This window comes from Halichoeres trimaculatus, unplaced genomic scaffold (assembly GCF_033239565.1).
Source record: "Halichoeres trimaculatus isolate MK-OKI-2021-1 unplaced genomic scaffold, fHalTri1.1 fHalTri1_scaffold_1, whole genome shotgun sequence".
In the NCBI taxonomy this organism is placed as follows: domain Eukaryota; kingdom Metazoa; phylum Chordata; class Actinopteri; order Labriformes; family Labridae; genus Halichoeres; species Halichoeres trimaculatus.
The window spans coordinates 39,990,093-40,011,110 of record NW_027437179.1 but is presented as its reverse complement, the minus strand read 5'-3'; the positions used below and the strand labels follow the sequence as shown (position 1 = coordinate 40,011,110).

The window sequence follows — 21,018 nt, the reverse complement described above, 5'->3', positions numbered from 1 at the left end:
GTTCACACGTAGCAGGAAAATCTGCCCATAAATGCGGCTCAAGGCATTTCAAACCCAAATGTGAGCGTTTTTCAGACGTTAAACCCGTGCCAGCCAATCAGAATGAGCCCCTGTCATTCAGCTGTGACGTTCCAGAGTTTTCCAAAATCTTAACTTTGGCTGGAGTTTTCAGAAAACATAGTTTTTAGTGAAGTAAAGCTACGGTTTCGTGTGATTGACAGGCGTAAATGTATAAAAATAAGTGCTGTTAGACAACTAAAAAATTAATCTAATTAATTACAGGGTTTGTAATTAATTAATCCAATTAATCGCATTTTAACCTAATTTCTGCTTGAGGTTCCCAAATAAAGAAAGCCACATTTAAGGCGGGGTCTGGTGGAGCTTGTCAATTAAAATCCTGCTTGTAAACTTTTTGGATGAGAGCTCAGCATGGATATGAGGAGAAGATGTGAGATGACAGAGACTAAGGGCGTATTCAGACCTGGACTGTTTGGTCCACTTTAAACGGACCAGGGTTCGTTTCCAACGCTGGTGTGGACTTTTCATGCAGATGTGAATAGACACAAACGAACCCTGGTGCGGACCAAACAACCGGACCAAGACCCACTTTTTGAGGTGGTTCTCCGGTGCAGGTCTGAATACAAACCAAGGTCCATCCGAACTAACTACAGGATACATGTGCCTTTTGGGCCTATAAAGCCACCGTAACCTAACCGTCTTTGGTTCATACCTGATCCTCCGTCTTCTGTTTAGCCACGCTGTTGCTAGCATGTTGTGGGTCAGGACACGCAGAGCATAGCGCCTCCTTGCTGCGATCATTGGTCTTCCTGTTCCTAAATTGTAAACGGTGTTGTTAAGCTGCTTTGAAGGAGCTGCTCTTGAAACTGAAAATGATTTAGCAGCTCTAATAAGAGCACAAACACACGTTTACCTCCATTTCCAGGTCTGTACTCTGTGTGCCGCCCTTTGTCAGTGCTGTCCAATGAGAGCACCGATCGTCACACACATGGATGTGTTTACAGAATATAGTCCACTTGCAAAAAGTACAATCTGAATGAGAACCGCACCAAACGAAAAAAAAAAAAGTCTGCTTTTGGTCCGGACCAAACAAGTGGACCAAAGGACTTTTCTGGTCTGAATACAGCCTTAGAGAGACGCTGCAAGTCATAAAAGTTCAGGCAACTCAGGCTCCAACTGAGAATGTGCCGCGGTAGTTCAGAGAGAAAGAGCGGCGCCATCATGAGAAAACACGACGGAGATCATGGAGAGGATCAAGGGATGGAGTGCCCGAGATGAACGTGATTACAAAAGTATGTTTTGTCAATTTTAGTTAAAAAACAGGAAGAGATACATAAAATAAGAGAGTCCACTCTTCTTAAGTAGTTTTGGTGTTTATGTAGTCATAGAAAACAATATTATTTGGGTCTTTAAAGACCGTTTAAGATGCTCTAAAAATGTCTGGAAGCCAATGAGTTAATAGCCTTAATTATTCAATTTGGTTTTACCATATGAACCCCGTAGAGCACTCAGGTCTTCAGGTAGTGGCCTTTCAACTGTTCCCAGAGTCAGAACTAAAATGTACGGTGGTGCTTCTTTCTGCTATTACGGCCCCCTTCTGTGGAACAGTCTACCTGAAGACCTAAAAGTGCCCCCTACTGCTCATATTTTTAAAAGAAAACTCAAGACCTACCTTTTAAATCTGGCTTTTAGCTAAATGTATTTAATATTATTTTGTGTTATATTTTAACTTGTTTTAATCCCTTTTTTGTTTTATTTCTAAATTTCAGTTCAGATTTTCTTTTATTTGAATTTTATTTTGTGTTTAATGTTTTTCTTTTTATTATCCTATCTTAGCTGATTTTATTAAGCACCTGATGTCACACTTTCTCATTTTACCATATTATTTATCCAACTTGTATTTTATATTGTTTTGTTATTTTATTTATTTATTTATGTATTTACACATTTACTTATCTTACCCTCTCATATTTTCGAGTTTTTTTTTAATTAACAGTTGTTTTAGTTTTAGCTCTTATGTTGTGCAATTTTCTGCTTTTATTTCACTTCTTGTTATTTCATTTTATTTTTTTGTTCCCATGTAAAGCATTCTGTATTACAAAGTTCTGCATGAAAAGTGCTATACAGATAAAGTTTGATTAGTTGATTGATTTTTATAACACATTAATTTGATTTTAGCACTGATCTTTCTTTTCAATCCTCTGGCAGCACTAATTGAATATATATTATATTTTTATGACAGTATGAATGAAATAAAGACCATCTAAACTAAACAAATGTCACAGCTGAATGACAGGGGTTCGTCCTGATTGGATGGCACAAGTTTTAGGTCTGAAAAAACACTGACAAATGTGGGTTTCACATGCTTTTAGCCACACTTATCAGCGGATTTCCCCGGTTACATGTACAGTGCCTTGGGCTAACAGTCCTGTTTGTGACTGGAAGTGCACGTGGGCCTTGGTCTTCAGGTTTTGTTCAGGAGTGCAGTTTGTTTGAGTTTGGATCTGATCTGCCAACCCTTATCGTCCAACGTTTCTTCCACAGTGTTACTCTGATCTTTAAGATACTTTCATAAATAATCCAAAAACAACAAAGCTGATAATCCTGATGTTGAACTTACTGTCAGCTGTGTTTTCAGTAACGGGATAAAAGCTGTGAAGGGTCCACTGTGGCTCAGCAGGAGGCCGCAGCCTTTCCCTGAAACAAAAACACGTACACACTATAAATCAGGTTTTAAAGGATAAATCCGCTCATTTTCTACCCTCTTAGTCGACTGAATCATATTCAGGATAATTTCTATTTATTAATTTCCACACAAGATATCTGCACAGTTATTCTTTAAGCTAAAAATTGCAAACTTTTCGTCTATCTGACGAATCGTAGTCAGTTAAATCTCTGTATCAGGAAACAGCAGGAAGTGACGACATGTTTTTACCGAACAGAGCAACTGCTCCGGGTAGTTTCCCAGTCCACTTCCCCCTCCAGTCCAGCTCCTTAATCTGCTCCATCAAGTTACTGAAGCAGCGCCGGCCGTCCCCGATCTGATCCGGATCACACACACACCTGAGGAGGAGAGAAGGGGACTACAGGTCATCAGGACACACAGCATCAGGGAGTACATGATACAAAGAGACGACTTGTGTGGGTGTGTGTGTGTGTGTGTGTGGGGGTGTGTGTGTGTTACATGGGGTGTCCATCCAGTCCAGGTTGACAGACAGAAGAGACGTCACAGATATTCGCTGAGCAAGAGGAGATCAGCTGACAGCCTAACTGAGCACTGCCCCCTATAGGAGACATGCCGGACATACACTCACAGCTGGACTGAAAGAGACAGACAGACGTTAACTGTTGTTACAGAATCCAGCTCTGATCTCATCCTGGTCTTGGTTCTGGTTCTGTCCTAACCTTGTTGGGTCCTTTGAAGACACAGATGGTGGAGTTAAAGGGACACCCCCCGTTGTTCACAGAGCAGGGATTCTTGGGTACACAGACTTTGCCGTCTCCCTGGTAGCCCGGCTTACAGGTGCAGGTCTGCTTCCAGCCCTGCACGGAGCACTGGGCGTTGACGTCGCAGTCCGTGGGACGGCAGACGGCTGAGGAGGGAGACGAAGCGTGCAAACAGCACAGGGTGACCTTTAGCGTGCTTCAGGTGAATCAGGCGTCTGTTTGTCTCATCTGCTCAGATTCAGCAGTGAGATCCTTTAAATCCTTTAAATGACATTTCTGAGAAATCTAGGGTGACCACTGATCTGTGTGTTTACTTGTGCATGAGCCGTCGAGCTGCTTTACGTGTCCGGGCAAACACTCGCAGGCGGCGCCGGCCCCCTCCCCTTTGCAGTATGAGAAGGTGCCGCAGCTGCTGCACCTGTTACTGACTGCAGGAAACACACACAGAGCAAAACAGCATCTGTCAGAGAGAACACACACATCCTACACACACACACACAGAAAACAATATGTCAATATGTGCAAGACAACACCAGGTTTCACATTTCCAGAGCAGGGAGAGGATGATTAGACAACAGAAAGTGTTTTTTCTTTTCTTTTCTAAAATCTCAAACCTGCTCACTCCTGGTCTGACTCTGCTCATTTGTTGGTGTAGTCATTCCAAAAACCATCTGGTTTGGACACAGTTTGTTTTATTTTGAAAGTCTCTGGTTGATTTCAGGCAGTGGCAGTTGCTGGTCAGTCAAGGAGGGGAAGTTAATTTTTTTCCGGCCTACATCATACATTAGTTTATTTAAACATAATTTCTACACTCTGTGTCAGCTAGTTATCAGCTGGAGCTGCTACGTGAGACTACGACAGGCTGTAAGTGTGAGTGACAGGGGGAGGAGCTCCACAGCTGTAGCTGTAGCTGCTTATTGGTGAAAAGAGAGAGAATCTTTGAACACAACTCTCATCGTTTTTGAGAAAGGTAAACTCACTGGGGATCGATAAAACCTCTGAATCAGTCCAGAACAACTGACTGTAAAACTCAGAAGATGCTCCGGTGGAGGGTTATACTTCAAGATCTCTGACTGGCTCATTTCACTGTCAATCAAAAAGGGATTCATCCTCAGACAGATCATCCAATCATCATGCAGAAGCCCAGCGTCCAGGCCAGCCCACTGCCTCATAGACCCCCAGAGACGCTGAGCGTCCGATGGGCGGGACAAAGCCCAGCGTTTATCCAATGACCGTCCAGTTTCCACAGTGGAACAACCCACTCTACGCTTCCCCGCTGAAGTCAGAAGACGCTCAGCGTCCGACTGTGTTAAAGCGCTGAGACGCTGCGGGGATGAATGAGAAGGAGGTGGAGCCAGTTACCTGTGATAGGAGCTGATTCTGAACTAAAGATGAAGGAATTCTAGCTCAGACTTTATCAATGAAATGTACACACAGCAGAACAAATCAACACTTTTTTAGGGACATTTTAGGGGAAGCTGAGCTTCCCTTGCAGTCTTAGAGCAATCGCCACCGTTCCTTCTTTTTCATTGTTCTTTGGATGCGCTCTGTTTTCTTTCAAACGTATAAAAGGGTGACTTTTTTGTGTCTTCTTTTGTCTCTGTTCTGCGTTTCTCTCCTTCCTTTGTTCCTTCTTTCTGTCGTCATGTTTGCTCGGTTGTTTAGCCTCCTTACTACTGAAAGTTTGGGGCCTGATAGCTGCTCTAATGTCCATAATAGGTACTGATCTGTGTGTGTGTTTCCTGAAGATCTTCATTTTAATGGTTTTGAATTAGTCGTACCATCTGAAGCAGCAGGTCGACCAAACCTGTAAGAATCATCTGACAGACCAGTCTCAACAACATCTTAATGTTAGTACTGAGTTATACGATGTCAGACTTCTGACAAAGAGCAGGAAACACTAAAACATTATTCAGAGTAAAAGTCTTTAAACAGTCAAATAAGGGACATGTGTAGTTATAACCCTAGTTATGGATCAATTCTTACCTTGGTCGCAGCGTTTCCCGGTGTATGGCGGCTGACACAAACACTCTCCATCCCCCTCTGGACCTTTATTACACACTCCATGTACACAGTCACACTCTGCACACACACACACAGATTAAAGACGTTATTAACATCACTGTATTTTGTGGCCGTGGCTTCAGATGATAAAAACAGAGCTCACCTTTATCACATTTTTCTCCGTAAGCGTTTGGATTCTTACACTCCTGACAGGCCAAACCTGTGAAACCATCCTTAAAGCAGAAACACACACCAGTATGACGTCCAACACAGAACACACACTTCTCAAACACCTGCCATACACACAGGCTCACACACTCACGTCACAGACACAAGTCCCATTCCCGAGGTCTCCGTCCAGACAGGTGCCGTGGAGGCTGCAGGTCCTCCCGGACCAACTGGGACAAGCTGCAGACAGACAGAGAGACACAGCAGCAGGTGAAGAGACGCATCTTTCCTCTGTAAGAGCTAAATCAGCGAGCTGAGAGGAATTGTGTCGGTCTGTTGGAGGCCGAGGAGAATTCAGCGAGTGAGCGTAGAGGAAAGAGTAACAGGTGTATGAAGAGGTAGATAATACTAAATAATCATCATCTTTTATAGAAGGAGGGGGGAAAGGATTGCTTAGTTTCTATTTAGTTTAGATTGATCGGCACACCACTACTCATAACTGTACACACTCACTGGCCACCTTATTAGGCACACCTGTCCAACTGCTTGTTAACACATATTTCTAATCAGCCAATCACATGGCAGCAACTCAATGCATTTAGGCATTGATGGATTTTAACCAACAACCATCTCTAGGATTTACAGAGAATGGTCCCAAAAAGAGAAAATATCCAGTGAGCAGCAGTTCAGTGGGACAAAATGCCTTGTTGATGCCAGAGGTCAGAGGAGAATGGACAGACTGGTTGGAGCTGATAGAAAGGCAACAGTAACTCAAATAACCACTGGTTACAACCGAGGTCTGCAGAAGAGCATCTCTGAACACACAACACGTCCAACCTTGAGGCAGATGGGCTACAGCAGCAGAAGACCACACCGGGTGACCCTCCTGTCAGCTAAGAACAGGAAACTGAGGCTACAATTCACACAGCAACACCAAAACTGGACAATAGAAGATTGGAAAAACGTTGCCTGGTCTGATGAGTCTGGATTTCTGCTCCACATTCAGATGGTAGGGTCAGAATTTGGCCTCAACAACATGAAAGCATGGATCCATCCTGCCTTGTATCAACGGTTCAGGCTGCTGCTGCTGGTGTAATGGTGTGGGGGATATTTTCTTGGCTCACTTTGGGCCCCTTAGTACCAACTGAGCATGGTTTAAAGTCCACAGCCTACCTGAGTATTGTTCAGGGGTCTGCAACCTTTACTTTCCAAAGAGCCGTTTTGCCTCATCTCACCTGGATAAAAGTCATTAGGGGGCCGCAAAATCTACTTTATCTTCACATTAAGACAAAAAAAGTGTATAATTAGGTGAATAATTATCTAAACGAGAAGTTTTTGTGTTTATAAATTTGCACATGTGATTTCTTAGTTTTTTATTTTTAATAAATTTGCAAATTTAAGAAAAAAAAAGAAATATGTACAGTCATAGATTTTATAAATTTGCAAAATGTTTGAAATTTCAATAAGTTAGAAATTTTAAAAAAATCACAAATTTGCAAAATAAAAAAATGTAATTTAAAAAGTGCACAATTAAAAAAAATGCTCAAATGTCATAAATTTGCAAAAAAAAACAACCTAAAAAATGCAATTTCAAAATTTTGCTTGATTTCCAAAACTTGTAAAAACTTTCTAAAATTGCAAAAATGGGATTTTTATTTTAAAAAAAAATCAAAAATTTGGTAAATCTTCCAAAAAATGTGGAACTCTTTTCTTAATTTGCAAAAATGTAAAAAAAAAATGAATTAAAAAAAAAAATTAAAAATTAAAAAAACTGCAAAAAAAATCACAAAAAATTTAAAGCTTTGCTTCAAAAGGTGATGCATTTTTAGTAAAAAATAAAATAACATTATTTTTTTAATTTGTGTCTGTGTCTTTATTAATAACCTCTATAAGAAAAATATTAAAAGACCTTTATTTTAATGATATTTTTAAAGCTACAAGCAGCCACTGCAAAGGATTCAAAGAGCCACATAAGGCTCCAGAGCCACAGGTTGAAGACCCCTGGTGCAGTTGCTGACCATGTCCATCCCTTTATGAGCACAGTGTACCCATCTTCTGATGGCTACTTCCAGCAGGATAACGCTCCATGTCATAAAGCTGGAATCATCTCAGACTGCTTTCTTCAACATGACAATGAGTTCCCTGTACTCAAATGTCCTCCACAGTCCCCAGATCTCAATCCAATAGAGCACCTTTGGGATGTGGTGGAACGGGAGATTCTCATCATGGATGTTCAGACGACAAATCTGCAGCAACTGTGTGATGCTATCATGTCAATATGGACCAAACTCTCTGAGGAATGTTTCCAGGACCTTGTTGAATCTATGCCACAAAGGATCAAGGCAGTTTTGAAGATAAAAGGGGGTCCTACCTGGTACTAGCAAGGTCTACCTCAGGGATGTCAAACTCGTGCCATGGAGGGCCAAGAGGCTGCAGGTTTTCTTTCCAACCAAGAACTCCACCAGCTGATTCCACTGATTACCTCACCTTCAAGCGGAGGGCAGGGACTAATCAGTGAAATCAGCTGGTGAAGTTTTTGGTTGGAAAGAAAACCTGCAGCCTCTTGGCCCTCCATGGCACGAGTTTGACATCCCTGGTCTACCTGATAAAGTGGCCGGTGAGTGTACATGTACATATATTTATTTTTTATAAATGGATCAAAGAGCCACCTCTGCACTAATAAAGCTATGATGAGTGTGGTACAGTGTGCAGGAACCTGTCTTTGATGTTGTGAACACGTTTTTGGTTACGCCCTCTTCTTATGCACCTGTGTCTTCAGGTGTGCTGAGATTTTGCATTCATCCTTTAACTTTTTTTTTAATTATTTTGTTGTTCTCTTCTTTTTCCCCTCAGCGTTCTGTCTGTATTTCCTGTTATGCTGTAAGTAAATTAATTCTTTACCTGTAGATTAATAAAATGTTAACTTATCTCTTAATAAACTCTTCAGCATCAGAAAATCAGAATAAACCGAGTGAAACCTGCGGGTTGGTTCAGGCAGAGACTCCAGCTGCACAGATTTCTCACTCGACTCCCGTCATTCTCACAGAAACATGACAAACATCCTCCGTCTGACGCCCGAGGTTTCTGGGCTCTTCCTCTGCTCTTCCACTGCCATGCATAATTACTGCGCTCAAATTTTCCTCCTTCTCACCATCCCAGCATGCACCTGCTCGCTCCCACCAGAGAATTCAAGATACTATCGCACCATTCCTGGATTTCTCTAACAATATATGAAGTCAGAGACTGGACGAAAACACAAACAATGATGTGCTGCTGCAGTGAAACAAATCAGGCCAACGACTGAAAGCAAAGGGAAGGTATCCGTCCTCAGACAAAGGGACGGGCTGGAATCAAACCAGACTGCTGCAGCAAGGACTTAGGCTCAGGGACCAGATGATTGTGTGCTGCATAAATCTGGAGTCTTCAGGGGTATTTGTGTGTGTGTGAGTGTGTGTGTGTTACCCAGACAGAGTGGTCCCCAGTGCTGCGGGCAGCAAACTGGATGCATGTAGCTCTTTGCACAGTCGAGTCTACACCCAGACAGCTCCATGTCCCTGCCACCGATCTGCACCACGTAACTGCAAAACGAGATAAACGGCTTTAATCAGTCAACAATACAGCTAAAATCCCACATTCATGAGGATTTATGTGCATACATGACTGATTTTTGGAGATATACCCGGGTATCTACCTGCAGTTGGTCGTGCCAGATTTGGCGAAGCCCTTGGGGCAGCTGCTGGTGGTGACGGCGGCACAGGAGGTGCAGGCGGTGTAAACGTCTATCCTCTGCGGGATATCACAGCGACCAGGAGGAGAAGTCTGAAGGATAACATGACACCATTTTATTTCTCTTTACACCAGATGGTACCACCTGAACTGAGCTGGACCATCCTCAAAGACAGTGAGTGGGAAACTGAGACATAGGCCTGTCACGATAATCAATAAATCAATTAACCGAATGATAAATGAAAACGTCCTCAGTAAGTTTGCCAGCCTCGATAAACTGACACGTGCATGTTTGTCCTCTCTTTCGACCAAAGAGGCTGAATGAGAAGATGGCTCACTACGTCTATTTTTCCTAACATCGGGGTGCATAGGTTCTATAGCGGATTTAGCGGATTTCTAGCGGAGTGAGCATCTGTCAAAAATGTTATCTTTGGGGTGAAGACGGGGCTGCTGGCGCGTACACACAGAGAAAGCTGAAGCGAGCGTCCTGAGGGGTAAGGAGGAAACACACGCTAATATGAGTGATGGCACCAAAGATACGGTTCTTAAGCCGCCTGCCACAGTCCCAGTGTGGGAATATTTTGTTTTTTTATCAGAATGAACAAAGTGTGAGCTCATGAACACCAACGAGCTGATATGTCGCATTTGTTTGAAAATAGTGGCGACGAAGAAGAAGGGGAGGTGCAGCGGAGCCTTGTTCTTTGACAATCCGCTCTTACTGAGGCTTTTGGTCTGCAAAGTAAATAGAAATAAAAGCGCCAAATGGTGGCGCTCAAAGACAGCTACATTGCCAAAGAAATGCAGCCCTTCAATACGGTCGAAAGCCAGAAATGTTAAAAATGTTTGACAGACAGTACGGATTGACTGGGAAAAAGGACATGTTACAAACAATTCAGGAACTGTATAAACTCCCTTTTATTTAGGCTTTAGTTTTTATTATTGTTATTTTTTTGGAGTTTCATTTTTTCTTTAGAGACAGGGTCGATGTTTTATTGTTTTTGATTAGTATTAATTATTTTCATTGACATGTATTTTTTTCTAAAAGAGAGTCCATTTCATTTTCATTGTATTTTTTTTCTCTTTCTTGTTTGTTAAATTTATTATATTTTTTTGTTAAGTTTATTTTACTTAAAAGATCCTGACCTTTTAATTACAGTTAAATACTCTTAAGAAATTAAAGTTTTTTGCTTTTGATATGGTGTACTCACTTTATTATCCCATTTATCATAATTACATCAATGAAAAAAATGGAAAAAAATCAAAATAATATTGACAATAATATCGTTTATCGGCAATATTTTGGAAAATTGTCGTCTAGCAAAATTTGTTATCGTGACAGGCCTACTGAGACGGATTATCAAGACTGATCATCAGAGACCCAGAGAAGGAGAAGTTAGAGCTCTGACTTGATGCAGTGAAGTTTCACTCTGGTCTTTGTGGTCTGAGGATGAATCAGCTGAGGACTGGTTTTATTCCAACAAAGCTGACGACAGCACAATCCTCTGACATCTGCTGTCTTTAGTTTTTTGGAAAAGACATTTTAAGACAGGAAGATGAGATTGATTTTCCCAGAAAAACACTTCTACAACACCAAACTATGAACTCCACAGTCTCAGCAGATCTTGGTCTTACATGAGTCTGGTCTTGCTCGAGGTTTCTGCCTGTTAATGGAATGGACTGAGCACAGGACTGGAACTAGAAACCTTGGTCAGGGTTTCCACACCAACATGACGCACAGAAATGAGATGAGAAACACTCTGCGTGTCTTGGGGGCAGTGTGTGTCCCCAAACTGTAGGGGGCAGTGTATCCCAAATACACATCAACCACAGCTCTAAACTAGAGTAGAAGATGTTGGCTGTTTTCCAAACTGCCTACTACACTAGCAGCGCCTACTATTTTGGCTGAAATTCAGTCTGTAGTAGTCAGTATGCAAAAACTTGCAAAATCTGCCAAAAATCCCTGGATGTCCTGATCCAGGAAAATTTCTCAGTATGCAACAGACGAGTCTACCTGGCATACTGTTTCCCACAATGCACAGCACTGACGCTGTTTGTCAATATGAGTGGCAGGTTTGGGTGAATTACCGCAATCTAGTGGAATGAGTCAGCATTACAACTACAATACAACAACACTAACGTTAGACAATCTGTGAGACAGTAAATCTTGTCACTTCTAGTTTTGAAAGTTTACTTCTACAAATTCATCAGCTGAAATAATAAAAATCCAGATTTATTTTCAGTCAACCATATAACTTTTGGTTTAAGATCAGAAATCAAGAATGATGGTTTTACTATGATATGACTAACAAAATAACTAATTGCTGAGATCTGCCTAAAGCTTGTTTTGTACATTTATGTTAAAGGCAAAAAAACCCAACATCATCTGTAGCTCTGTCTGACTAGAAACCAGAGTAGTAAACTACAAAATAGACCCAACAGAACCGTCATACTACATACTACATGCAAAAGCAGTAGGTAGTATGTAGAAGGCGGTTTGGAAAACAGACATTGTTTTGCTGATTCTTCTTCTCTGCTGAGTTTGCCCACAATTTTACACCAGGAATCGTTCATCACATGGTTGTCACAGTGATCTCTGTGCGATGAATCATGTAAATGCCAAGGTGTTTTGTTCTTCAGACACTGGGAACTCCTAGGAAGCTGCGTGGACCTCAGGGAGGCATACACCAAGCTTTGTCCAGGGCCTTATACACATGTAGCCAGGTATTTTTAACAGATATCCCCCTTCATTTTTTACACTTAAGTCCACATGTAGTGGACAAATCTGACAGTGAGTGCAGCTCGAAGCATGTCAAACCCATATTTGATGTTTTTCAGGCATGAAACCCGTGCCCTCCAATCAAGATGAACCCCTATTATTCTGCTGTGACGTTTGAGAACCAAAAACTTTATTTTCAGGGGTCAACACGAAACCGGAGTTTTCCAAAATCTTCGCTTTGGCCAGAGTTTTCAGAGAAGATTGTTTCCAGTGATGTAAAACTGCTGTTTTGTGTGGACAACAGGCCGAAACTAGGGATAGACTGATTATCAGGGCCGATATTTGGAATTTGAAGCATATCGGCATCTTCCTTTTTTTTAATCTGACAGCCAATAAGAAACATATTTAAAACTGCGTTGTTGCGGCTCTGATGTCTTCAGTCACTACTCAGCCCCCAGCACTGTCCCGCCCACAGTACCATCTGATTGGTTACAAGCTGAGCCATGGCTTGGGTAACAACCAATCAGCAGTGGAGTTATTACAGTTATTGCAGTTACAGTGAAATTCTGGAAAACTTTATTTACTATGGAAAACTTAACTTATTTATGTTTTTATGTTTTCATTCAACTGTATAAAAAATGCTGCTGAGCCTGGGAGCTGTTTAATAAACATATGCTTGAAGGTATTTGAAGCAGCTAAGTTTTAGAGTTTGTATTGTTTAAAATTTTGTATAAAAATATATGCAGTTTCCCAGATACCCGGCTACATGTGGACATTGTCTAGGAGTTATTCAACCAATCACAGCGGGGCCACCAATTTAACCAACCTGTGGCTGCTCCACCAATCAGAAACATTCAACATGCAGTCACCACCTCCCAAAGTCTCTGGACTTCTGGAAAGTACCGCCCGCTGTAGGTAGGGACATTCAAGCTGTAAATGTATCCCCAGAGCTTAATTTAGCCCCTAGTTCTGATGGTTGAAACATAGCTAATGAAGTGTCCGGATTGCAGGACGGCTAGCTCCTCTCAGGTTGTAGCTGTCAGTGGTTGGAAAGAGGAGTCGGTGTAGAAGCCCATAACGTTATAATGACCTAAAACGTAATAAATTTGGAATTTTTAAAATGTAATAGGCCCATAATGTAATAACTGACCAATAACGTAAGAAAAGTCCTGAACCTATAACGTAATAACTTTTGACCAATAACGCAATAACTTATAACGTTATTGGCCAGTTTTTACGTTATGGGCCTGATGCAAAAAAAAAAAAAAAAACTTTGAAAATGTAATAACTGGTCTTTAAGAGCTGTTTGCTAAAGACAAGTTGTTGTGTTTTTCAATGTAGAAAATAATTTGAACTAGATTTTTTTGAATGTTTAAATGTAAGAAAGGGAACAGTAATCCTCATTATTTTTGTGCTCAGGTTAAATATGTTCAGTTCTGTTGTTTTATTCTTTGGTTCACGATCTAAAGTTGTTGAGACCAGAACTCAATTTTGTTATTTATTGTTTAATTTTATCTTGAAGAACACAAGCCATAACAAAAATAGTAGATTTAAGGAACAACTGTTACAGAGTTTTAATAAAGATTGCATTTTTCATGACAAAAATTAGAACTTTTTTGAGGCACTAACTGATATGCTTTACGCTATTATGGTCAGTTATTATGTGTTTTGCCTATAACATTGTCAAAAGGAGCAAATATGTTACACCCTTGGCTGGTTATTACGTTATTGGCGCAGTTATTACATTTTCAAAGTTTTTTTTTTTGCATCAGGCCCATAACGTAAAAACCGGCCAATAACGTAATTAGTTATTGCGTTATTGCTGAAAAGTTATTACGTTATAGGTTCAGGACTTTTCTTACATTATTGGTCAGTTATTACGATTTGGGCTTCTACAGTCGGCTTTATCAAATTTGTTTCTTGAAGCACTTATTGCCTTGTTGGGGACTTAATTTGTTGTTATTTCAGCGTGAGCAGCACTGCTAATCATCTGATCACTGTATCATGGAAGTCAGCCAATCAGGTGCAGGCAGACTGTTAATGGACAGCTTGGATCCTTTCTGCCTGACGCTAAATGTAAAATGTAGTAAAGTAAAAGGCTCTCGCAAATAATGCTGAAGTAAATGTGAACGTTGTGTTTTTTTTACTCCTCAGAGAAGCTGCTCAAATACAGTAACTTATTTTCTTTTATCAAAGACTGAAATCTGTTAAATATTCAGATAAGAGGAGTAAGTGCTCAATGAAAAGGGAATAAAATCTGATAGACTGACAGATTCAGTGAAGTTTAAGTGATCATTCTCAAACTTTAAAGGTTTTTGGAGTTTGTGGTTAAGGTTTTAGTTTATCTGTTTTCAGAACTTTCCAGGCACTGATACAAGTTTTGTTGAAAAAAAGGAAACTTTAAGGTTGATTTTAAAGCTTTATCTGAGTTCATGTGATTTACACATTTCCATTATGTGTCCAAACACTGAAAAATATTCTGAACCATGCCTGTAACTTCCATCCAGGATGAAAACCAAAGAGTGAATCTGCGATGAATGGGTGGTGGAGTTTGAGGTGTGTTACCTGCTCCTGCAGTGAAGTTTGCAGGCGGAGCAGCAGGAGAAGCGGCAGCAGCAGCAGCATGGCTCAGGGTGTCACATCCAGGGGGTAAAATAATAAATCCACCCACCCGGCGCCCTCCTCAGTCAGTAGAACAAACCAGCAGATAAAGTGGAGGAATGTGCTCAGGCGGTGTTGGATCTTCACGCCAGCGCTCTCCTCTCACATCTAGCCTGAGCCTCAAACACAACCTGCTTTTTAGCTACAGGAAAAACGCACAGATAACAACATCCTGTGTGCGGGAAAAACAAAACTATCACAGAACAATAGAGGAAAAAAAATCCAGCAGCAAAACTGAAAGCAACTTTTAAAAGACGCAAAAAACCTGGAAATGTGAGTCTACGTTAAATGTAGAAAATAAAAACTACAGCGTGATCTCCAGCCTGTTTGATATCATCAGAGTAACTCTTCTTTTGTTTTCAGCAAACAAACTCTGACATGAAGCCGCTAACAAACAGATTACACCAAAGAAATAATCTCTCAGCTCAGCGTCCGGCGAGGAACGGAGCGGTCAGAGAAGCTGGAGCGAGTACAGGCGTCATGTCTTTTCCTCTCTAATCTAGGAAGAAAGAAAAAAAGCAAACTGGCACAGGAGGAACCTCCCATCAGAGGTCATCTCCTCCTACCACTTCTCCTCTGGCAGGGGCAGCACCAGGGCTAGATGTTCAGAGCAAGGTGGAGCAGAAGATTTCACACAAGCCTGCGTCAGGGACACATGGAAACCTGTGCACCCTGAATGAGAATTTTGTGTTAGCTTTTCATGCTAGTGCAGGAGTTTTAACCCTGTGCAGCTTTTTCTGCATGCACAGGAGGCCAAACATTCAGGAGATAACATTTTTTGTCTGAAAGAATTTCAGGCATTCAAAATGATAGAAAACTCTCTAACTTCTTATCATTTTTTGCTTTATTTCTCATGAGAAACAAAGCAGATTTTTACACCTCAAGGACTCAGAGCTTGAACTTCTCACAACAAAACCTAAGGAGCTTCAGCGGCCTTCGGATGCACAAAATAATTCAACCTTTAAATGATTTGTCTTTTCCATTCGAGAGGCTGAAGAATTAGTCATTAAAGAAGCATTTTTGCAGAAATTTAAGAAAACATTTGTAAATATTAGTAGTTTCTAGCGATTGGAAACAATCTTGTACGATGGGTTTAATGCAAACTACTTAAAGTTTGTAAAATTTGCAAAGAGGGTTACAATAGGGATTTTGACTGAGTGCATAAAAATAAAATCAGAAATAGAGATTTAAAACCTGAAGTAAATTTATTTTTAGTTTGTTTTTATTAGATTGGCTATCAGGTTTTAAGAGTTCTGATTCTTATTTGTATGATGTTGATAAATATAGGGGTTTCCAGGCCCTTAAAGCAAAAGAAAACACATAAAAAAGTAAACATGCTGCTGCTTCTTGAGACTTGATAGCCCTGCTGGTAAACCACCAAGCTGCATCTAAGGCACAGGATGTGAGAAACAGTTAAAGGACAAGTGTTTTTCTGTGATAACTTTACATAACATTAACATAACTAAGATAACAATGAGGATATAATGGCTCATTTGTTGGTCATGGACACCAAACTTTTTGTGTCTTCAGTGATATTTTTACTACTTTTTCTCCTGTGTTTGTCTGGAGATCCTACATGTAACCATGGCTGCATTGTTTACATGTGAAATCAGCTGTTAGCAGCCTGTAGCATGTCAATGCTAACTGGTGCATGGCCAGATGTTTCCTACAAGGTGAGGAGAAGGAGGTGCTGGTTCAAGAAGTGACGACATGGACCTGTCCTTCCATCCATCGTTATTGGGAACGTGAGATCTATCTCCAAAAAGATGGACGAGCTAGCCGTGCTAACCCAGCAACTAGGGAATACCAGAAGGCAGAGTAGCATCATGCTATTCACAGTCATGGCTAACAGAGCTAACATCAGACACCAACTCTACATTGGAGGAGCTTCACCTGCTGTGAGCAGACAGGATCCAGGAGACAGAGACTGAACAGACTGCTGAAGAAGCCCAGTCCTGGACCCTGTGGAGGTGGAGGCTGGCTGACTGGACAATGATGGACAAGCTGTCAGCATCTATTTTCTTATGGAGCTTTTTACACTTTCTATACACTTTCTTACTTTGTTTTCTTGATTGCTGCTGTGACTTCTCTTGAATTTCTCCTCAGAGATAAAGTGTTTTCTATTTCTATAAAGACTCCATTTCCCACAAGCCCAATCACCCACTGTTGTAAAGACATGACTCTTATTTGATCTTCTTTTTAACTTTACTTTTGTTTGTTCATAGCAACTTTTCCCATGATGCAAAGTGAGGAATTAATGTATGAATTGACTGTATCAAAGGTGTCAGCAATCAAACTTTGTAAACTCAATGTCCTCCCAGCGCTCATCTACCAACTCTAACCTCACCAAGCAGAGCTAACTGTGAATGGACTGTCTGGGTCACCCACAGAAATTGAGAAAAAGCATTAAGTAATACGATTTTTGGGGCTGCAGATAATCTCATTGCAAAATGTGAATTATGAACAAGCAGATATATAAAAGTGATACTATTTTATAAACTTTAATAGTCTACGCAGAATCTTTAAACTTAGAGGTAGCATAATAGCCAGGTTCATCATCTATCCCAAAAACAACAACTAACCTTAGCTTGGCTTAAATCATCCAGGATTATTGTTGTGTACATACTTCAGAAACCAATCATCAGCATGTTTCTTTGAAGGTTTCTGTGGATAAAACCACATTTTGGATTTGCTTTAACCCTGGATTCAGGATGTAAATGTTAGATTAATGTGTCTGGTTTCTAAATGTCACACATTGTGTGTTTATCTTCTTGTTTTTTTCCTCCACCTCTGAGGTTTCCTCTAACAAAAGTTCGTCTGAGGACAGATGTAATCTCTGAATTTCCTTCCCAAAGGGACTTTTCTATTCAGGTTGTGTTCAGGAGCTTTAATCTGTCTGTGTGGAGAGATTTTAGGTCCTGAAGTGTTTTTGGTGTTAACGCTGTTTCCACAAGCTGTGAAAATGTTGGGATCTATGCGCACACTCTGGCCTCTAAGTCTGAGCTCAGTGTGAGAAAAGAGGGATGGTGAGAATTCCTCTTTCTTCCTGTCAGGAAGCTGGGGACGGATTTCCCCTCCTGGTCGTCCCAGCGGGGCGGTGTGATGTTTACAGATTTCCTGGTCAGCTGACAGAGCTCCTCGCCTGCTCCTCAGAGTGAGAAGAAACTAATGAGTAAACCGAGTTTGTTTCCTGTTTTAATATGTTTTGACTTGATGAAGACGTGACAGACGCGCTGAGGTGAGTCCTGCTCGAGGAGGGGTCAAAGGTCAAAGTGTGAGTGGACCGAACAATAGCAGGAAGCAGGCTGACACTGTGGAGTTTGATGCTCTGCTCGCTCATTCTTCAACAGCTGTCTCTGAGACAGATTTCCCATAATACTCTGAAGACATGAACCAAGCAGTCACAAATTACATCGATGAACTGTTTCATCACATTGTCAGGATCAGAAACACGCCACCTACATCTTAACTTCAGAGCCAGGGTTTCAGTTTAGGGTGGGCCTTAAATTACAAAAGTTGGTAAATAACTATTACTAAACAGATATAGATATATTACTGTTACTATGCACGTTTAAAACCAGATTTGGTTGCTTTTTGATCCTTTAATACTTGATAAAATATTGCACCACCTCAACTTTTTATGTATTACAGGCTGTAAGAGCAGAAACATTAACCACAATTCAATCAAAGATTAAAATCTATGGTCTTTCCCAAAATCATTCTCTAGACCTACAGGTATAAAATGAGGCTAAATGAGTCATAAAATTTTACCAAGACACTAAAAATTTCCAACTTGGCTCAAGTTATTAAGACACACTGAAAACAGTGAAATCTTATCTGGTGTTTTTGTCTTATTTTCAGTAATAAATGCCTTTTTAGACTTAATATGAGCCACATTCACCTGACCAGTCCAGAAAAATATTTTTTTTTAAGTTATTTAAAGACAAAAATGAGATATGAATTACTTGTAACAAGTAATAAATAATGCTGCTGCTAATGGAACATGAGAAAAGTTTCTTGTATTTAGACATTATTCTAGTTTCAAACAAAATTTTTGAGCCAATTTCTCTTGTTCCATTGGCAATTTTTATTTTTACTTGTTACAACAATTAAGGCTTCATTTTTGTCTTTAAATAACTTGAAACAACAGATTTTTCTGGACTGCTCAGTTGAATGTGGCTCATATTGCGTATAATTAGGCAATTTTACTTAAAATAAGACAAAAACACTTGAGTTGATTTTTAGTTTTTTGCAGTGGGGGGCCTCTAGCAATAACAAACTGAGCATAAAGTGACAAAATTTCATGATATTCCTTGCTAAAAGCAACTTAAAAAAATTAAATAAAATTAAATTAAATAAAATTAAATTAAATCTAATGAATAAATAAATAAATAAATAAATAAATAAATAAATAAATAAATAAATAAATTAATTAATTTATTAATTTATTAATTTATTAATTAACTATTTAAGAGAAAATAATTTTTTCAAAGAAAACTTTGAGGGGGGCCTTCCAGAAAGTGGGAGGGCCTGGGCCCCGCTGAGCCCACCCATGACTCCGCCCCTGTTCAGGTCTCTTTTAAAGCTCCCACAGTTTTGTGATATGTGATAAGTTCAAGTTCTGAATCTTGGAGTAGCAGAAATCTCTAAAAAAAAGATTCAATAACAGATCTTTGACAGTGAGCTGTCCTTTGATGCACAGGTGACTACAGTAGTCCAACCGTGTTTTGCACAACTAAAGCTGATCAATAAGATAAAATCATTTCTGTCCTGTGCACACTTGAAAGTTGTCATTCATGCCCAGGGTGGTGTTGGACTTACGGCCAGCGCTTTGCGGACTCTACTTCAATACAGGAGAGCATGCTATGCTCTGACCATTGACCTAACCTGGTGCGCCTGTCTGCACCAAAAATTAAATTTTACTTGGTTTGAAGATACCCTTTGTGAATACCCCTACAGTATTGTTGTGTAATAGCTGTAAGGAAAATTTAGTCTGGACAAAAAGGTTGGACTGATAGATGAGTAACACCATCGATGGGGAAAATAGTTTTAACAACTGAAACGTGATTCCACATTCTTGATACCTCGAGATTATCCTAATTTATATGAAACAAATAAATAAAACATTTCTTAAAGACATCATAACTGTTATTGCATAACCCACACACACACACTTTCACACACATTAAGCACACACAGTCGTTCACTGCTGACCTGTTTAAAAGTCTGAAAAACATGAATCGAGGGGGGGGCCTGTGCCAGAGGTCGTGGTTGGCTCTCTGTCCATGTCCTGATGTCCTGATGTCCGTCTAAACCTCCACAAATGCCTCCCATCAGCACTCTGTGCCGGAAAACAGAAGAACAGACGAGAAAGCCACGAAAGATAAGAGGAAGCGAGAAAGGATTTACTATCAGTGTCACATCCCGCTGGTGATCCCTCAGTGTTTTTCTGCTCCAACGTTTACAGAAGCAAACTTTGACAAACTTTGAGGGCTTTTGTCCTCAGATTACAGATTCAATCCAATTCATGTTTTAACTTCATGTGATTGAGTCACAAAGTATTCTTTTAATCCAGAAAATCTTTCTCAGAGTAGAATTTTACCGTTATCTGTTACAAAAAGAAAACCTGAGGTACTGTACAGTTACAAAATGAAATAGCTGACTTACCTTTCACTATTTACTTTTCTCTGACTTTGCTTCATGATGATGGTTTAAAGTTTCTTCAAACACTGAGGAAAGAATAATACTGAAATAAACCACTCTACAGGATAAATCAGTGGGTTTTTAAACTTAACCATCTAAGGGATAAGAATGCTAATGTGAGCTTTTAGCTAATCCAACAAACTTTTTGCTTAATTTAACTGACATTTTCAGAAGCTGGGGATGAAGTTTTTTATTAATACTGACAAAAATGCTGATAAATTAGGATGCTACTTGAGCAAAACTAGGTAGAAACAATATTAGCATATAGTCTGACCTGCTAGCTAAACAACTCTAAAGCTAAGCCACACAGTTGTTGACTGTTCTGAGTCAGACAAATGAATCAAACAAAACATTTTACAATTTAAATAAACTATAAAATGATCCAAAATAGACTATTAGACTAAATAGTCTTCAAACAGAGATCCAAATTAGTTTTCAAAAGTATTCTAAACTAATATTCTTGCTGCTGAGTCTCATAGTTCACTGTGCTAACCCGTTAGCTTACCTGATTTCCCTTACAGAAAAGAAGCATAGTTCAAGTTCATTTTATTAAGTATACTGAAGTAAAGGTAAAG

The 21,018-nt window shown here is 40.0% G+C and overlaps 1 protein-coding gene across 2 annotated transcripts in view; it reads right to left on the bottom strand.

Annotated features, from left to right (window-relative positions):
- The window catches only part of stab1 (stabilin 1), a 97,892-nt gene extending 77,915 nt beyond the window's left edge, over nucleotides 1-19,977 (bottom strand). Inside the window, exons 1-12 of one of the 2 annotated variants that reach the window (XM_074687574.1) lie at nucleotides 19,955-19,977; nucleotides 14,645-14,874; nucleotides 9,329-9,456; nucleotides 9,100-9,215; nucleotides 5,792-5,877; nucleotides 5,633-5,702; nucleotides 5,452-5,547; nucleotides 3,780-3,893; nucleotides 3,424-3,611; nucleotides 3,203-3,339; nucleotides 2,954-3,081; nucleotides 2,639-2,715 (exon numbers count right to left, since the gene is read on the bottom strand). In XM_074687574.1, coding sequence (XP_074543675.1) covers nucleotides 2,639-2,715; nucleotides 2,954-3,081; nucleotides 3,203-3,339; nucleotides 3,424-3,611; nucleotides 3,780-3,893; nucleotides 5,452-5,547; nucleotides 5,633-5,702; nucleotides 5,792-5,877; nucleotides 9,100-9,215; nucleotides 9,329-9,456; nucleotides 14,645-14,704 — 1,200 coding nt within the window. In that variant the 5' untranslated portion in view covers nucleotides 14,705-14,874; nucleotides 19,955-19,977. Of the gene's footprint in view, nucleotides 1-2,638; nucleotides 2,716-2,953; nucleotides 3,082-3,202; nucleotides 3,340-3,423; nucleotides 3,612-3,779; nucleotides 3,894-5,451; nucleotides 5,548-5,632; nucleotides 5,703-5,791; nucleotides 5,878-9,099; nucleotides 9,216-9,328; nucleotides 9,457-14,644; nucleotides 15,201-19,954 lie in introns of those variants that run through there. The other variant, XM_074687489.1, reaches the window with a different exon arrangement.
- Between the last annotated feature and the right edge of the window lie 1,041 nt (nucleotides 19,978-21,018).